Source organism: Bicyclus anynana, chromosome 18 (assembly GCF_947172395.1).
Source record: "Bicyclus anynana chromosome 18, ilBicAnyn1.1, whole genome shotgun sequence".
Taxonomy (NCBI): domain Eukaryota; kingdom Metazoa; phylum Arthropoda; class Insecta; order Lepidoptera; family Nymphalidae; genus Bicyclus; species Bicyclus anynana.
In genome coordinates, this window is record NC_069100.1 from 1,070,641 (window position 1) to 1,083,919 (window position 13,279).

General features: G+C 36.1%; 1 protein-coding gene across 2 annotated transcripts in view; it reads left to right on the forward strand.

Annotated features, from left to right (window-relative positions):
- Positions 1 to 13,279, forward strand: part of LOC112046067 (nephrin) — a 301,409-nt gene that overhangs the window by 164,838 nt on the left and 123,292 nt on the right. For both annotated transcript variants that reach the window (XM_052886726.1, XM_052886727.1), the window contains exon 5: positions 1,572 to 1,730. In XM_052886726.1, the coding sequence (XP_052742686.1) occupies positions 1,572 to 1,730 (159 nt within the window). The remainder of the gene's footprint in view (positions 1 to 1,571; positions 1,731 to 13,279) is intronic.

Genomic DNA, 13,279 nt, shown 5'->3' on the forward strand with positions numbered 1-13,279 from the left:
AATTTAAAATGTACATTAAAATCAATAACAACAATTTATTAAAAATTTAAATTGAATATACCTACTGTTAATTCTTAGTTTTATTTTAATTATTAAAATGTGATAAAGATAGAACATATAACAACCACATAGATTTTTTTAAGAAATAAATCCATAATTAAAAAAAAAAAATTATGTACAAGTGCGTTTAAAAATCTGTCCAGTTTTAGTGAATCTACTAGTAGTTCGAATTACAAGTCAACTGCAAAACTCTGCATTTATTTTTTTGGCATTTATAATTTATCATTTACTAATTAATATTAACTCCGGTGTGTGATGAAAGCTTAAAAAATGTGAAACACATTGTTCAAATATACACATTGGTATGTACAAAACTGCCGTGAGAGTCTTTTTATAAAAGAGAACACTCAGCCGTTTGCTCAGCTATGATCTGCAGGAAAAATCTTTTCTTGTGGATTATAGGAAAGCAAATTTATTTCGCATGTCGTGAAATTCCGCGAAAACGCTTCTTTCTGCCATTTGATATGATTTGTTTTGTGTAAATTTGAACGTGGAGTAAAATTTCATGAACTCTTTCATGCATTTTATATTTGTTAGTGATTTGAATTTGCAGGTATTGTTAGTAATATTGATGTTACATTTTTTGTAAAAACACATGTTCCAAGGATTTAAATGCCAATTATAATATGCCATATTATAATTTGTCACCTATCGTATTTTTACAACAAATTGTCGTTTTATTATTTCAAGTAATTGACCTCATGATTTGCAGAATACCATTAAATCATGAGGTCAAAATGATTAATTTTGTAAAGAACAATAATTAAACCTATTGTTTTTATTACTTTTTACCATTTTTGAATTATTGTACACGAGGTAGGTAATTGACAACCCTACCGGCACCCGTAAATTCACGGTTTTCAACGAATATCGGCTTAAGTGCGCGTTGATAAATTATTTTGCTCAAAATATTGTTTTATCTTAATTTAGATGACTAAACAAAAATAATGAATTAAAACGTTCTTAGATAATAAATCGTGGGCGTATTGTTCTGGAAATTTCCTTGGGAACGGACATCGTCCTAAATAAATACGACCGGGACGATCGAAAATAATTGTATAGAAGATTCTAGCACAATGGGTCGTGGATCATTTAATAGAAACTTAGCTAAATAGATTTTAATTGATGCTATAAATAATCGTTAACGTACATAGACAACGACGTGCACTTCACAGGTGCAAAAATGCACTGCTTACCCTGAAGACTCATTAAAAACCTGTACCGCTAACATGCGGACAGTGAAGAGGAAATAGACAAAATGTCGTCCAATGTGGAGTTGTACCAATCCCATCTCTTTCGTACCAACGCAATGAAAGAGAGCGTTAATTCCGGGCACCGCCATTTGTTGAATTTTGTATATTTATCTTCATGAGATTATCTTGTTGTTCGCATGTTAGCGCCACTGAACATGAAAGAAACAGTTTCCAAATTTGAACTACTAGTGTTTATCACAGTTAAAATCAGATGTGTACTGTATGTAGATAACTAACTCACATTGTCTTTTGTTACAGCCCCCCCAAACGCAGTGGAGATAGTCAATCACCCCCACAACGACAAACTGGAGATGAAAGAGGGTGAAGATGTGGTGCTGGAGTGCCAGGTGAAGAACGCCAAACCGGCAGCCAAGATTGTGTGGTATCGAGGAAACCAGGAGATGAAGGGAGACAAAGGTATGTTTTCTTTGAAATATTAAGAGATTTGTAGTCCAAAGTAGGGTAGTTTTATGTCCATAATCGTCTTATCCCCGGGTAAGTGTCAATTGTGATTCAACTCTCGTTGTGAGTGGACGTCCGTAGCAGCGTGGATCCGACTTATTCATAATTCCTACGGTGAAGGGACTATGTATACGTGAATATGTCTTCAAATTATCTTCCAGCGTCTACATTAGCCTGTTTTAAATTATATTGCAGTATGAATAAAAGAAGAGCTTAGACATCCCTCTGTTCAAATTTAAGGCATAGTTGCAGACATTTCAGAAAAATGCATCTTTTTTATATCCTTATAAGGAAAGTCATTAATTTTATAGTAGACATATAAGAAATTAGACCCCCCGTAGAAATACGGGGATAATATATAGCCTATAGCCTTCTACGATAAACGGGCTATCTAACACTGAAAGAATTTTTCAAAACGGACTAGTAGTTCCTGAGATTAGCGCGGTCAATCAAACAAACAAACAAACTCTTCAGCTTTATAATATTAGTATAGATTTGCCAAGCTATACTCCTTTCCACTTGGCCCGTTAGTATTAAATATACTGCACCGCCACGTACCACCAGATGAAATCGCAGTCAAATATTGAAAATCGCATGGTTAGACTTTACTAACGTAAGTTAAAATTCACGGAAAATAAATCGACAATTAAAAATATCCGCTCGCAACTGACAGCGTGCGTTGGACATGTGTCATTCTGAAAATCTACTGGAAACGCCGAAATAGACCAAGAGCTGGTTAACAGATTGATTAAAATTGATGAGTGCATGGCACTGCAACAATAATAATGACTGTTAATGCTCACTCTCGTCTCTCAGCTCTGTCTCATTCTAGTGGCTAACATTTATGACTTCGGATCAAGAGGACCTGGATTGGAGTTCTGGGTGGAGCTATAAAACACTTCCTTTTTTCCACGAAATTATTATTAGTAAATATTATTTTCTTTCATCACCTTGGTAGTGTAACACTTCCTTGAAGAGCACATTTAGCCGTCAATCCCGATCATCATCTGATAATGTTCGTCAAATAATTTATACCCAGGGGCTTAGCTACCGCCGTATCAGGGGCCGTAGAGCTAAGGCCCCCGGACTGTAGGGCCCCCCTACGTGTGTAAAAATTAGTAAAATGTAGGTAATCCACAATTTTTTTTTTTCCCTGGATAAGCGTGTGCCCAAAAGTTGAAATCATCATACATAGGTTAAATCACCAATATACTAGTATTTCTTTAAGCAAGCATTTTTGTTTCTTTTGTGAGTAATCTAGACCCTTCATTTGGGCCCCCTAACAAATTTTGATACAGGGCACTCTATACGCCTCTGTTAATACCTTAAGGCCGCCACGCCGCACCGGAGCAGCTTGATGGTTCTAAACTCAATATCCTCTGTCATATAAGAAAGAAAAGCTTGCTTCTAGTGGGCCGTTAAAATATGCTGATAATGATAAATGTAATAGTATACTATATTGAAATTATGTGCCAGTTTGAAAATAACTATTCAGTCATTAATATTCTAGCCTGTTTGTTGCGGTGTCACGCAAAAACCAAATAATATATTTTGAAGTGCATGTATTAGGCATGTTTCATTTAATTCAAATAATATGCAATTTAGTTACTGCTAACTATTTTAGGTTACCTAAATAATGAATTTAATCACGACGGTATTACGAGTAAATGGAAAAATCAGATGACAAAAAAACGTAGTAAGTAAGGAATATTCCAAACATTTGACTCTTTGATTCTCTTCTAAATTGTACTCAGATTGTAACCAATTTCTTCTAGTTATGTTAGGGGTCTAGATATACAAGTATTTTTGAAAAGTCAAGCGTTTAGTGATATTCAAGACATTTATCATGTTCAGATTTACTCAAATCAAACATGTCAGCAATTGCTTTTTAAGTTCCAATTTTCGTTTTTACCATAATTATTATAGTGAAAACAATGTAATCCACAAGTAAATTAATTGAATTAAATAGTACTCAATAAATAGTCGTTCGCTCTCAGACTACTTTTTTTTCGCCTAGACACTCGAAGCGGATGGGTTTGACGTCGTGTCATTATCGATTTTGAAAACTGCAACGTAAAAGTGATGTCTGTTTATTTTGTTTCCGACATTCCGTAATTTTATATAAACACTAGCTGACGCCGCATGGTTTCACCCGCGTGGTTCCCGTTCCCGTGGGAATAAGGGGATAATATATAGCCTATAGCCTTCCTCGATAAATGGGCTATCTAACACTGAAAGATTTTTTCAAATCGGACCAGTAGTTCCTGAGATTAGCGCGTTCAATCAAACAAACAAACACACGAACTTTTCAACTTTATTATATTAGTTTGTTTGCACAATGCACATATGTAGACATTCTTTATTTACTACATATTTGTTTCTCCAGACTTCTTCAGTATAAAAAGTGGCTTATTTCAGAGATTTTTTGCCTTAGTGGGTGCACACACAATTAATTATGTTGCAAACATTATTGACAATATGGGTGTAATCTTAGAGTTTAACTACTAAACCGATTGGAATGAAATTTGATTTAAAAATAAATAAGACTGCGGGCTACTTTTGTCTCGGATAAATTGAAGGTTTTCTCAGAATTTGTAAAAAAAAGATTAAGACAATATGAATGTGTGTGGGCACCTTTAGATTCTATTTAAGTTTAACAAAGTATAAAACAGAAAACTCGCATGAAAATCGCTATATTTTATGTGATGCTTTAATTCATAGACAAACACAGAATTACATGCTATGCTTTTTTGAAAGGTTTTCAAAAATGTGCAAAATTATTACGGCTGTATTCCTTGCAATGAAATAAATAATACACAACAAGTATGTATACCTATAACAAGTATTCAGTGCAGAAAACCCGAATAATATGCATTACGCTCGCAAAATGGCCTCTCAAAAAATGGCCTACCCCAGTCATTATACCAACTTTACCCCTCATTTTGCTCACAATGAGAGAAACTTCCTACCCCATTTTTAGTTTGGGTCCATTCTGGAATTAAACAAACTACCGGAACGCAATTTGGACCTTTTAAGCTGATGATGGCGGTAAACTTTTAGTTTGCAATTCGTAAACTCTAAACTGGAATAAATTTTGCGGGTGCCAAGATATAGGCCTTCTACCAACTTGTTTTATAACTATAGCTTGATCACATCATTATTAGCATATTTTAACCCTGTACAGGGCTAGGTTATTTATTAAGTCGTGATAGCCCATTGGATATGATGTTATGTGTAGGTTCGAATCTGGTCTGGTGCATGCATCTCCAACTTTTCAGTTATGTATATTTTAAGAAATTAAATACGGTGTCTCAAACGGTGAAGGAAAAACATCGTGAGGAAAAATGCGTACCTGAGAATTTTCTTGATTCTCTGCGTGTGTGAAGTCTGCCAATCCGTGGTGGACTTCTGAGAGGCTCGAGCTCAGCAGTGAGCCGAATATGGGTTGATAACCCATTGACCTGAACCTGGCCCAGTAAGCCCTATACCAGGCAATCAAAACAGGTTAACTTATTTTGCTTCGGCAGTTAAAACAGTATAGTGTGCTATAACCTTTACCTATAATAATTCCAACAGTCGACATGTCAACACCGCACTTATCTGTCGACGAGACGCCCCAGAAACCGTGCTCGCGTACGAGTTGAAAACTCGATACTAGCGGTAATATATCGATAATTGGGTCCCATCACTAATTGGCGTTATCTCCCTGCCATTAATTAAGCAAGTTTTCAATTTCAATTAACAAACAATCGACCCGCTCTATTAAACTGAGCGGTTTTATCGATTATCGACATGTTTATGCACATCACTAGTTCCCCGTGGTTGCGTTTTAAATTAATGTTTATTTGTGGTTTTATCAATTGTAAATAAACTTTAATTTTGTAAATAAAATGAGGTAAATGTAATTTTAGTCCTGTGTAAAAGCATGGTTATTTTTTAAAATAAAAAAGAATAAAAGCATGATAGGATATAGTGATGGATATTCTCGTTTGTCTAGTATCTTGACTCAATGAGTCTACAGTTCGAGTCTAAGTTGAACAACAAAAAATAATGGGTTTAGGTATTGTTCACAAATTCTCATTCATCATCATCATCATCAACAGCTGACGGAAGTCCACTGTTGGACATAGACTTCTTAACACGACCTAAAGCCGCCAGCATCCAGCGGCTCCCTGTAGCCCGCTTGATGACCGTAGTCCACCTAGAGGGGGTCGACCAACACTGCACTTTCCTATGCAGAATCGCCATTCCAGACCCCAACTGAAATTCTTGTTAAATGTCCATTGTTTAAAGTGTTTTTAATTAATATTTGTCGTAAGCATTAACTGACTTATGAATATACTTCTGACGCTAAGTCGCCCGTTCACTTGACGTAAACCTATCTATATTACGAAGTATCCATAAGGCATGCCGTGCATTTTTGTATCTAGGCTATGTAAATGCAGGCAAAACCGCGGGACACAATAAAAAAAATACAAATAAGGAGCAAGTGATATGTTTGAGCTTTTGAGCATAGTTGAAATAAGTTAATCTAAACACTTGTAAAGAGTAGAGTGTCCCTGGTTATCCTCCAACCTTTTTGGCAACTGGTTCGCGTCAACGTCAGTGTCAGATGTTATAAAGTGGACAGCACTGGGGTGACGTTGACGTGACCTATCCACTGGCGCACCCTTCTCTGTATCAGCTGTTGTCGGCTTTATTCTTAACTGACTTCCAAAAACGTGGAAGATCTATATTTGCCTGCATTTATCTTTTTATAACTTTTTTCGATGGATTTTTCAAAGGGTTTTATATAAAAAATTGTAGGTAGTAGTGATTTTTAAAAAGTAATTGAGATTTTACTAAGATTTATCTCAAGATATAAATGCGAAAAGTCATTCAACATGAAATCTTGAAATCTGCTTGATATACAAAGATGAAATTTGGCAGGGAGGTAGTTTATAGTCAGTAGGAATCCGCTAAGAACTGATTTTGTGATAGTCGAAGTCGCGGGCATTAGCTAGTAAAATATAATCTTATGTATACTAATTACGTTTTTACTATAAAAGAACTTTTTACTCTTGGGTTTTAAATCTATTTAGTAGCATGAACAAACAAACATACAGCCAAAACAAAAAATAGTTTTATGCAACCTTTAATTGTTCTTTTATGTGGACGTGATCAAGTTTTAGTAACTTCATTGTACAGTGAACGCGAAAAATTTAAAACAATGATTTTGTTTGCTGTTACTCTTTTTTTATTCGGTTTCTTCTCTTTTTAACCGACTTCCAAAAAGGAGGAGGTTCTACGTTCGGCTGTATGTATGTTTTTTTTTTTTTTTTTTTATGTATGTCCAGCGATAATTCCGTCATTTGTGGACCGATTTTGAAAATTCTTTTTTTGTTTTGAAGGGTTTGATTTCAGGGTGGTCCCATTTTTTTCATGTCAGGATCTGATGATGGCATCCTGGAGAAATCGAGGGGAACTTTCGAAAATCGTAGAGACGGCTAGTGCGTTTGTTAGTGTTTCCATAAGGTATTTTAAACCACTACAATTTTATGAAGGTCTGGAGTCGGTCTGATGATGGAGCCGATACACAGACGATGGAACTCGTCAACGATTTAATGAAATGGAGGACGATGAAAACGGAGGACAGTCACCTTTCACGTTTTTCTGAATATTCATATTACGTGGATAAAGGGGGAGTGAAACTTTGTATATGAGTTAAGGTAGTATTTTTAAAATTGGGATTGTATGACTTAGATACTTATCATGAGAAAATAACGTTTCAACTAATTGCTTAATAATTTTTGTTCACACTCAGTAGGTGTGCTAACACTAAAAATTAAAAAATAAAAATTTTAATAAAAAAAATTCAACCGACTTCCAACTCAAAAATTAACTTAAACTAAAAAGCAAAAAATAACATCTTACCTATGTGTTACCTTCTGATCAGTTTGAAGGGGGTGCCAATACAGTGTCATGTTTTAATTAAAGCCGTTTCTGAAAGAACCACAGAAATTTTGTAATTTAAACGGCTTGAATTAAAACATCACTGGCTTGGCACCGCCTTCAAACTGATCACAAGGAAGCACATAGGTAAGATGTTATTTTTTGCTTTTTAGTTTAGGGTAGTTTTTGAGTTGGAAGTCGGTTGAATTTTTTTTATTAAAATTTTTCATATATTTGCTAAGCCCGCTATTTTTTACAAAAGATATTTTTCAAAAAACTCGTTTTACACAGATTATGCGATTCACGTTAATCGTCAAAGCTCATGGACCTAAAGCTCCCTTTCACGGGATTAATTTGAATTTCGTTAAGTACTTTACAATTTACATCATTAAAAGTTACCCTTAAATATAAGGTCATTAGGAAATACGTTAAGCTGAATCTCTACCGTACTCTTTTTAAACTAATACTTTAACAAGTTTTAATCTTGAATTTTGAATACACCCGATATTTTAATGCGTAGCTAATATAAACGCTAGAAAATTATATTATTTCTAGCTATTTATGTCTGTCATTCATAACTATCGAAGGGTAATAAAACAATAGAACTTTACTGATACATTGTTATTTTCTAAAATTTATTAACATCATCATCCTTAACAGCCAAAGGACGACCACTGCTGGATGCTGGCGGCTCGAGAACGTTTTGTTTGGAAGTCCAAGAAGCACAATAATAGTACTCGTATAACCAATGGAATAAAAATGTTAATAAAAAAAATTCAACCGACTTCCAAGTCAAAAAATAACTTTAACTAAAAAGCAAAAAATAACATCCTACCTATGTGCTACCTTCTGATCAGTTTGAAGGCGGTGCCAAGCCAGTGATGTTTTAATTAAACATGTTTTAACTACAAAATTTCTGTGGTTCTTTCAGAAACAGCTTTAATTAAAACACGACACTGGCTTGGCACCGCCTACAAAAAAAACATACATACAGCCGAACGTAGAACCTCCTCCTTTTTGGAAGTCGGTTAAAAAAACCAAATGCCCTGTTCTACAAAAACGCGTAAAGTTACCCGGTGGATAGTTCTTGGGTTTGATAACAGTGCTGACGATGTAGGTCAGCACAACTATCAGCAGGAAAGCCAGCATCAGTGCCTGTGTAAATGACTCTGAGGCCAACAGTCCATGCAAGAGACGCGAAATGACTGACGTGCGTCCACGTAATTACATCTCTATAAATTAATGTTATTATTTTATACCTTTAATGACTTAACTTCACCTGCCTAACTTATTGACAATTTAAACCATTTTCACGCACTCTTTCATTTGATACTCCACTTGGATATATTTGATGATATTCGAATATTTAAAAACAATATATGAAAAATCAGCTTTTTAACAACCTAATCGGTTATGTAACCCTTTTACAGGCTTCGGTAGTAGACAGACATACAATTTACAACAACGTTTACCGTCGTCAAAAAATTATGAACTTTAATCGACTGTTGCTATAGAAATAAATAAATAAACGAAATTTTGTAAGCCATGTCGCACAGCGCGGCCAAGTGTAGTGATGCATCTAACGAATATCGACATGTAATATTCCGGTATGAATTTCGGGACGCGCGCGGGTCGGGGTTGGCATTTTTCTATTACAGCCATCCCTTATCTTTATTACCCATGGATTGATGGCAAATGTAGGGTTATACTACATTATTCATAACTTGTAAAGACTCTGTGATTGTGTGCCAATGGTTAAACTGGTTGGTTATTTTTGACGGCCTCCGTGGCGCAGTGGTATGCGCGGTGGATTTACAAGACGGAGGTTCTGGGTTCTATACCCGGCTGGGCAGATTGAGGTTTTCTTAATTGGTTCAGGTCTGGCTGGTGAGAGGCTTTGGCCGTGGCTAGTACCACCCTACCGACAAAGACGTACCGCCAAGCGATTTAGCGTTCCGGTACGATGTCGTGTAGAAACCGAAAGGAGTGTGGATTTTCATCCTCCTCCTAACAAGTTAGCCCGCTTCCATCTTAGACTGCATCATCACTCATCAGGTAAATTAATAATATTTCTTGTCTATGTCAAAAGTCAATTTCGTATTTACATGTAGCTATTATCTGTGTCAATATCTGTCAAATTCAATTGACGTCTGTATTTCGTTTTCTTTGTTTTTTTTTTTTATTCTTTTACAAGTTAGCCCTTGACTACAATCTCACCTGATGGTAAGTGATGATGCAGTCTAAGATGGAAGCGGGCTAACTTGTTAGGAGGAGGATGAAAATCCACACCCCTTTCGGTTTCTACACGGCATCGTACCGGAACGCTAAATCGCTTGGCGGTACGTCTTTGCCGGTAGGGTGGTAACTAGCCACGGCTGAAGCCTCCCAGCAGCCAATCTTTGTTCTCTTGTTAACTTTTGCTTGTGAATGGCTTACCGAAATTAAATGCGAATAAATCAAAAATATTATCATTTGCAGAAATAAAAATATACCTATTTGATTTTACAAATTCCACGGGAACCATAAAATTTTCCTGGATACAAAGTACCCTTTAGAGATGGTTTTATATTTTAATTTCATAGATGTGATTTTTGCACTCCCATCGCGTTCTAAGAAAGTTTTATAATACAACGTAAAGCACCTCTTTCCCCCCAAGTGAGAAACGCTCGGTTGCTATAACTACAAAGTACATTATTTCCCGGGCACAAGTAATATAAAACAGGGTATTTTCCCCGTGAGTTATCATTACCGAGTTGAAAAAATTCTGCGTTCCTTTACGACGCGAGCACTCGAACACGCGCCGGTGTTTATGGTATGACCCTTGTGGTTTTTGGGGGTCTTTGGGCTTGGGGGTGAAACCATTAATGTTAATACCACTTTTAGTCATGACTGCCTAAATAGTCAAGGTATCAAGCATTACAATGTTGTTGAGGTGTTATGTGTAGCATACTTATAAAAATGTTTTTTTTTTTCTTTTTTTTTCCAAATGTCCTGGTATCCATGTAAATATTGTATCCTCGTACCCCCTGCTAAAGAATATTATTATTATAAATTACTAGCTGTTGCCCCGCGGATTCACTCGCGTAATTTCTGTTGAAAATATGGGGATAAAGAAGAGCCAAAAACGTGGCTTTTTAATAGTAAAAGAATATCGGTATCATAATCGGTTCAGTAGATCCACTGATTACCCTGTACAATACCACAAACTTGACTTCATTATAATATTAGTATCTATTATACATTAGTGGACACTCGTGACTTCGTCCGCGTGAAGTTGTGAAGTTCGGTTTTTTACAAATAACCCAAATACGGTGGTTTTTCCGGGATAAAAATTATTCTGTAAATTGACCATTAATCTCTATCTTCCATCAAAGTTTCATGAAAATCAGTGCAGCAATCTTCCAGCCTTTCAAACGATTCGATTCGAAAATCGACCTAATTTTAAAACCTACAACGAAACAAGTGCTAGTGCTAACAATAAAAATATAAAGAATATTACTAGCCCAAGAAGTAGGACTACCAGATTCCATTGAATGAAGTAGGTAATAATAAACTTCTTATCAAGTTAAAATGAGTCAATGATATAATAATTTCTGGAATCATTCCAAAACCATAATTAACGCCCGTCTTGCGACAAAGGAAAATGTCCGATTCGAGAAAACGCCCCAAACAAATTCACCGCAAGAACTGAATAGGAAAGTCACTATCTGCGCCAGAATTATGCATTTTTTTCCATACAATTCCATCTGAAAAGATGAGAAACGCGCCCGTTCTACTTCAAATGCAAGCGTGATTTACACTAATGTATAGGTTAATGGCACGGAACCCTCTTTTATTTCATAAGGGGTAGATATTTTCCAGGAACTTGGATGCCGGTTTTGATATACATTATTAAAGATACATGTTTGTTGAAAAAAATACATTTAAACTATCTATTGGTTACTACTTTACCCGCGTGCAAAAATTATTCTGTCACTCGGGAACAATAGGTAAATTTTCTCCGGGTGAAAGGTAAAGTTTTTTTTTTCTGATCTCCTGACAAAGTGTGCAAAATTACAGATTGGTGTTTTTTTTATTTATAAATATACTAGCAGTCCCAGTCAAGCTTCGCTTAGATTTATTCAATTTTGCAACTTCACCCCATTCAGTTACGCAAGCAACCTATAAGCTATCGATTATCGGCGACAAACAGTAACTTTAGCCGCTTAAATTTATACGATTACATAAGATTAATTACTGGTCCTTCAGACTAAGTGATATCTTTGACGTATGCTAGTTGACATAATATACGAAATGTAAAAATGTTATCTGTGGTGAATATCACACAGTAGGTAAATGACATTTTGTCAATTGATTTGATGTTCATTTTAATAGATTGATAATAAAGACCTAAATAGTAAATAGGCCAGCTGATTGTTTGACATATTTTCATCAATGCACACCTACAATCACCGAATCAAGAAAACCGAAATTTGATGCAATACCTTATTTTGAAGTCAGCTGAAAAGTGAATATCTAACTATTCGTATATCAGTGGCACGGTATAATGTTTTGCTATAAACGTTTCCCCGTATCGTTATTTTATTTGGTCGGTTGCGTTGATGGACGAATTGCGATTGTTTATTGTGTCGGAGTTAGTTAGTGGAGCCGTTGCCGATGCCTATGTGTGTGTTTATACCTACTGCTTATACCTATACATTGTACATAGTAAGAGCCGTGATAGCCCAGTGGATATGACCTCTGCCTCCGATTCCGGAGGGTGTTGGTTCGAATCCGGTCCGGGGCATGCACCTCCAACTTTTAAGTTGTGTGCATTTTAATAAATTCAATGTCACGTGTCTCAAACGGTGAAGGAAAACATCGTGAGGAAACCTGCACACCAGAGAATTTTCTTAATTCTCTGCGTGTGTGAAGTCTGCCCATCCGCATTGGGCCAGCGTTGTGGACTATTGGCCTAACCCCTCTCATTCTGAGAGGAGACTCGAGCTCAGCAGTGAGCCGAATATGGGTTGATAATGATGACATTATAGTAATGTTTGCTACACAACGGAGTAATTTAATTATGTTACAATAACCTCATATTATTATGATTTTTAGAGTTCCGTAGGTACTTATAGGATCACTTTGTTGTCCTTCTCTGTCAGTTCATACATTAACCGTGTCAGCGTACCAACGAGATTTATTGTATACTATTTTAGGTGAAATACAAACTTAAGAACACTCGACTTTTATACGAAAAATAGGCAAATAAATTTTCTAATTTTCGTTCACGTTGGTTCTCTTGCGGACTTCTATGGGCGGGACACATACTTGGAAGAGCCAATGAACCTCGGGGTCCCCAACCAAAGTAGGTATGGGGGTATGAAAAATGGCGACCTCGTGGCGGCTAGGTGGACATTGCAGATGACTCAAGACCGACTAAGTCCTTACAAGAAGCCTTTGACCAGCAGTTTAATTACATCGGCTGAAAATGATGATGATAAATATCAGATAGTATCCAAAAGTTTTCATTTTTTAATCATCGATTGAGGCATGTTATCGCCGCGTTGCAACGGCTTCAGTGTGTTCGTGGC